Source organism: Colius striatus, chromosome 1 (assembly GCF_028858725.1).
Source record: "Colius striatus isolate bColStr4 chromosome 1, bColStr4.1.hap1, whole genome shotgun sequence".
In the NCBI taxonomy this organism is placed as follows: Eukaryota; Metazoa; Chordata; class Aves; order Coliiformes; family Coliidae; genus Colius; species Colius striatus.
The window spans coordinates 132,526,363-132,531,724 of record NC_084759.1 but is presented as its reverse complement, the minus strand read 5'-3'; the positions used below and the strand labels follow the sequence as shown (position 1 = coordinate 132,531,724).

The 5,362-nt window shown below is 47.0% G+C and overlaps 1 protein-coding gene across 1 annotated transcript; it reads right to left on the bottom strand.

Moving 5' to 3' along the window:
- Positions 1 to 4,423: 4,423 nt before the first annotated feature.
- Positions 4,424 to 5,362, bottom strand: LOC104562011 (olfactory receptor 2A12-like). Its single transcript, XM_010207906.2, has one exon. It carries the CDS (start codon positions 5,360 to 5,362, stop codon positions 4,424 to 4,426), a length of 939 nt encoding a protein of 312 aa, XP_010206208.2.

The following is a 5,362-nucleotide window of genomic DNA, read 5'->3' as shown; positions in this document are numbered from 1 at the left end:
GCAGGAAGCAGAAGCTCGTGCCACACACAGGGGCACGGGCTGCTATACACACAAGGCTCTCTGGCGTCAAATCTGTCTCTGTGGCTTAAGGGTACATTAAAAGTTTTGCAATGTCATGTGGGACTTGGGGCATTTTGTACTGTGGGATGGATCAGTGTCTCCTGGCTGGCCGGGAGCTTGCAGCTGGAGGCAGGCAGAGAGCTCTGCAGAGGGAGGCTGCAGCACAGCCCTGGCTGGGGAGGAAAGCAGGAAGCTGCCTGGACGGCAAGTGGCCATGGTGGGCAGCACCTGCCTCAGCTCAGGTTTGTCCCTGCTTTGAAGGCAGCTGAGAGGGGCAGCGGGGCTCTGCCCCGGAGAGGATGGGCACAGGCTGTGAGGGATGGTGAGGATAACTGTTTCTGAAAGAGCAAAGGGCCCTGAACGTTCCTCTTACACCATCCCAGCGGGAAACAGGGGAGGGACAGCAAGTGCCCCACAGTCCAGCCATATTTGCCCCTTCTGGGTGGAGAGGGCAGGGAAGCACTTGGCAAAGGAACTGCCTGGTCTGGAGCTGGCTTTGCTCATGGTTCTGGGGTTTCACCAAGTGTCATCTGCAGCCCCTGACATCATCACCAGCAGGCCTGTAACTGCTTTGCCAAAGCAGAGCTCTTAACTTTTAACAACCCCCTCTGTGGCCTGTGTCGTGGCACAACAGTAGCACTGGGAATCGCGCGTGCAGGAGCACCCTCAGGCTTCTCGTCATTAGAGCGCTCACTCCTTAACGATGCCCAGTGCAGCAGCTCTGCAAGTGCCACGGGATGCTTCCCTGAGCCGTTTGGGCAGCACAGCCTCATCCCAGTTGTTCTGCTCCACGAAGCACTGAGCAGGGCTGTGAGTCTCACGTACTCGGTGGTGTCCTGGCAGAGCATTGCCTGCATGGCAGGTTGGGCCCAGACACCGCTGCTGCTGGAGCGTTTGTTTCTGAATCGCTGTCAGATAAACATTGGGATTTCTCCCTTTGCTTGGCTCAGGTTCCGTTCCCTTTTTAGCCACTTCCTCCTGCATTCTTCCACCCACTTCTCCATCTACGGCTGCTCCCTGGAAGAGCCATTTTCTCCTGGTCCTTCCTTTCCTATTGTGCTCTTCAGCTGGGCTTCTCTTGTCCTCTCAGGGATGAAGGGAATCCTGTCCGATACCCACTGCGAAATCCCTTCCCAAACCCTGAGGCTGTCCCTGCAGACCAAAAAAAAACGAGATTTCTGCTGAGACAGCTGCAATCAGCTGTAGGGAGGTGGCGTGGGGAAAAAGCACCTCGTGGCACAGCATGTTAAACATCTGCTGCAAGTCAGATGCTCAGCTGCCCTTGTGGACTTGGCCTGTGGTGGACTGTCAAAGGTGAAGGCCCTGCAGGCCTGGCCTGTTGTGGAGCACAGGATCCCATTTTTGGGCCAAAGTCAGCCATATTGTCAAGGACTCAAACTCAGGAGAGCTTAAGCTCACAGACAATTTCAAGCCCAAGTGTTGTGAAAGATAAACCTCCTTGCAGCAATCCCTGTCGCTTAGCCTAGTCAGTCAGGGCTCAGCTGTGCACAGTCTTTAAAAAGGAGTGGGCAAAATCTTGAGGGGAAACTTGGAGTCGGTGAACTCTGTGCATGCTCTGAGCAAGTTGTTCTACTGTGGTCTGAGATGTTGTGAGAAGGAAGGTCATTTATCATGGCTGAGAGAGTGTGTGCAGGAAGGGAGATCAGGAACTTCAAACAGTGTTCTCAAGTGGGAAAAAGGTACTCACATGGGCAATGGGTAACTTGGTGTTTGCTTCTAATCTTGACTTGAGGACTTGAGGGAAGGAAGTGAAAGTAAGCCTTGGCCATGAGCAGAAAAAGCCTCAGACCTTTCATCTTCCGCATCTTCCACATCTGTACTTCTTACTCAAGCTCTAAGTTGGGCGTGCACAGCTAGTCCAGCCTTAAGTTAAGGTGATGTTTTACAGCATGGCAAAACTAGGGCAGATGCTTTCCCATAGTGGAGAGTCAGAGATGGATCAGCTCCCTGGCTGGACTTAGCAATAGCTTTGTCTCCCTCCCATCAAGACAACAGGTGCAAGTCACCAGGGGTAAAGCAAGAGTCACAGTCACTGTTGCTGTTTCCTCTGGCCATGCTTCAGGTTTGTTGCTGTAACCTACCTCCTTAGAGCAGAAGGATGTAAGAGCCAGTCTCTTTCCCTGCTTTCAGGGAACTGGTACGTTCCAGATGAACAAGGTGCTCCTCAATCTCACAGCAAGTGGCCAAGAGGAGAGGAATTGCAAGCCCAACTGTGCTCTCTGATAGTCTCAGCTTGCAGACAACATAAATGGGCATGGAATTAACAGGCAGTAGCACTGAGGCCTAGGAGCACACTGTGCCATGGGTCTGGTGAAACTCCAGAAGCTTTGTTCCTGGAAGAGAGGCCATCATCTGCTGGGCTGAATGAGACTGGTAGTTTGTTGAACAGACCTGCCTGTGTCACAAAGACAAGATCATTCTTCTTCCCTCTGCAGGGTGATATAAAAGGAGGAACCAGTTCTTCAGGACTGCACTGGCAATCTCAGGGCTTGGCAGCAATGATGCAGTAATACAAAGCGCATGTGCCAGGAGGTATCCTGTTTCAGAAATGGAGTGCTGGGCCAGGTGACCCCCAGACAGTCCTGCCAATATAACTTCTTCTGTGAGCTTATGTATGTGGGAATTATCTCTGACTGTGAACTGAAAGCCAATGTGGGGGTTAAACAGGATAACAAAGACAATGTAGCTCTTTTAAAGACACAGATATCCAAATGTGGCAGGTAGCACGCTAATTCTGAAGTTTTTCTTGCTGAAATTAGGAATGATTCACTTTATGGAAAGGATTTTGCTTTATTCCCATTTCTTTTTATCTTTTTAAATTCTTTCAGATTTTTACTGGGTTATAGTTTTTTTTCATGGTATGGGTGCCTTGGAAAAGGGAATTTGGTCCCTCAGTTAGCTCAGTGTTCCAGAACCAGTTGCAATGTGTATCTAGCTTTACAAATATAACTTTGAATGTTGTGATTTGATTTTCAGGTTATTTTTTTGGTTCAGTTCTCCTTTCTCATGTTCAGTAGAAAAGGCCAACCTTCTGTAGGACTCAAGTAGGAATGGACTAATGTATCTACTTTATCTATGCTCAGGGTTGAAACGTCAGCAATAGTCTCCTTTGGTAAAAGAACAAATGCTCAAAACAGATGGTAAGCATCTAAGTGATCTTTGACATTTAGTGTGTTTGCATCAGGGAACACAGACGTGGCTGAGTCCTGTTTCTGAAGGGGGTGTCACCTTTCCCATTTCTCCTCTTTTGAAAGAGGAAAGCCATCTCAGCTTTTGAACAAACATAGAAGGGATGAACCTTCAAAGGCGTGTTTAGGATGATGGGCAGGGAAATTCTTTCTTCTCCTCTAAAGTTGTGCCAGCTAGAAGGATCATGGGGAATTATGTGTTGAATGTAGTCTATTATTTGGAAAAACCCATCCCAGTTAGCAGCCTTAATAGCTGTAAAGAATGATCCTGCAGACAATTAATTCCATGAAAGCTGATAGACTGGTGGAATATATAATGCTTTTCAGCCATTAGACCTGTTAGTTATATATGTCAACATAGAGACCAGAGGAGATTTTCCAAAGAAGAATTTCAGCAAATAGAGCTGCGGAAAGAAAGACACTTGAAATGTAGGTAAACATAAAAGGCATTAAGAACCTGCACGTTGAGTCAGAGTTAATGAGAGAACTACACTGCAGAGTACAAATACCTCAACTATCTCAGCCCGAGGAACTGCTGTGGGTAGCAGCCTGGAAAAAACACACAAATTGAGTTTCTGCACTGCAGTGGTCATCATGTTCACTTCCTGCATGAGAGGTGACAGACTCAGAAGTGTGCAGAAGGAAAATCATAGGCTCGTTTACCCTCCTGAAAAGCAAAGTCCATTAGCACTAAATTCTCTTTCCTTTTCTTTCTAATATTGGAGTTGAAGCTTTAGCATCCTAAGGATATAGGAAATACAAATATGGTAGGGCAAAATAATATCATATTAGATCAACTGATAAACTCGGGGAAAAAATCTGCTCAGGAAAAAAACCTGCTACACAGTAATTTATTCTGACTGCTCGTTAGAACCAAGAAGACATTTTTTTTCCAGCTGGGTCAATAGTTCTGGTAAAAAACACTCCTGCTTGGATGTCTGCTTATGAGGAAGAATAATTAGTTATCTCTAATGAAAAGAATAATAATTAGTCATTTATGTTGTGATATTCTTTAGACTCATACAAAGAAACAGACAAATGCATTTGAATTCTCTCCAGTGTTACATTTTAAACACTTCAAATTCAGAGATAAATATACAAAGAACTCAAGAAGAACACAAAGACAGGAGCCCAGTGACAGCCTGGAGCCCAAACTACATGGGATGAAAGACTGTTTTCCTTCTCTGAAGCTTCAGCAAGGCTTTTTTCACCTGCTTGTTCCTCAAACTGTAAATCAAGGGGTTGAAAGTGGGGCTGACAGGACTGTAGAAAAGGGAAAGAATTTTTTCCCTCCCAGGTGAGTTACTGCTCTGAGGCCCCATGTACATGAAGATGGCATTTCCATAAAACAGACCTACCACGGCCAAGTGGCAGCCACAGATGGAGAAGGTTTTGTGCCATCCTGGTGCAGAATGGATGCGCAGAATGGTGGCTAGGATGTGCAAGTAGGAAATTATGATTAAGGCTAAAGGGAAGAGGAGGAAGCACACACAAACAGCAAAGATCAGGACTTTATTGGCAGTAGTGTCAGTGCAGGCCAGCTTTAAGACAGCAAGGATTTCACAGAAGAAGTGATCAACCTTGTAGGGGCCACAGAAAGGCAGATGTAAAGCCAAAGAGGCTTGTAGTGTACCAAATAGGAACCCAAAAGCCCATGAAACTGCAGCAAGGGTGAGGCGCACCCTCCAGCTCATGATGAGGGCATAGCAGAGGGGCTGGCAGATGGCCATGTAACGATCGTAAGACATCACCGCCGGCAACACGCACTCAGTAAGTGCAAAGGTTAAATAAAGATGTATCTGTGTCCCACATCCAGCAAAGGAGATGGTTCTGCCTTGTTCAAGGAGGTTCATCAGCATATAGGGGACATTGTTGGAGGCATAGCAGATGTCTACGATGGAGAGATGGCAGAGGAAGAAGTACATAGGGCTGTGGAGGTTGTGGTCCAGGCAGATAAGCACAAAGACAAGTGTATTTCCCATAAGAATGGCAGAGTAGAGGACAGAGAAAAGGCCAAAGAGGCACACACGCAGGGATTGGTTGCTGGAGAACCCCAGCAAGATGAATTCTGTGGCAGTCGTTTTATTCTGCAT

Coding starts and splice junctions, on each gene's coding strand:
- LOC104562011 (XM_010207906.2), bottom strand. CDS start 5,362: ATGCAGAATAAAACGACTGCCACAGAATTCATCTTGCTGGGGTTCTCC.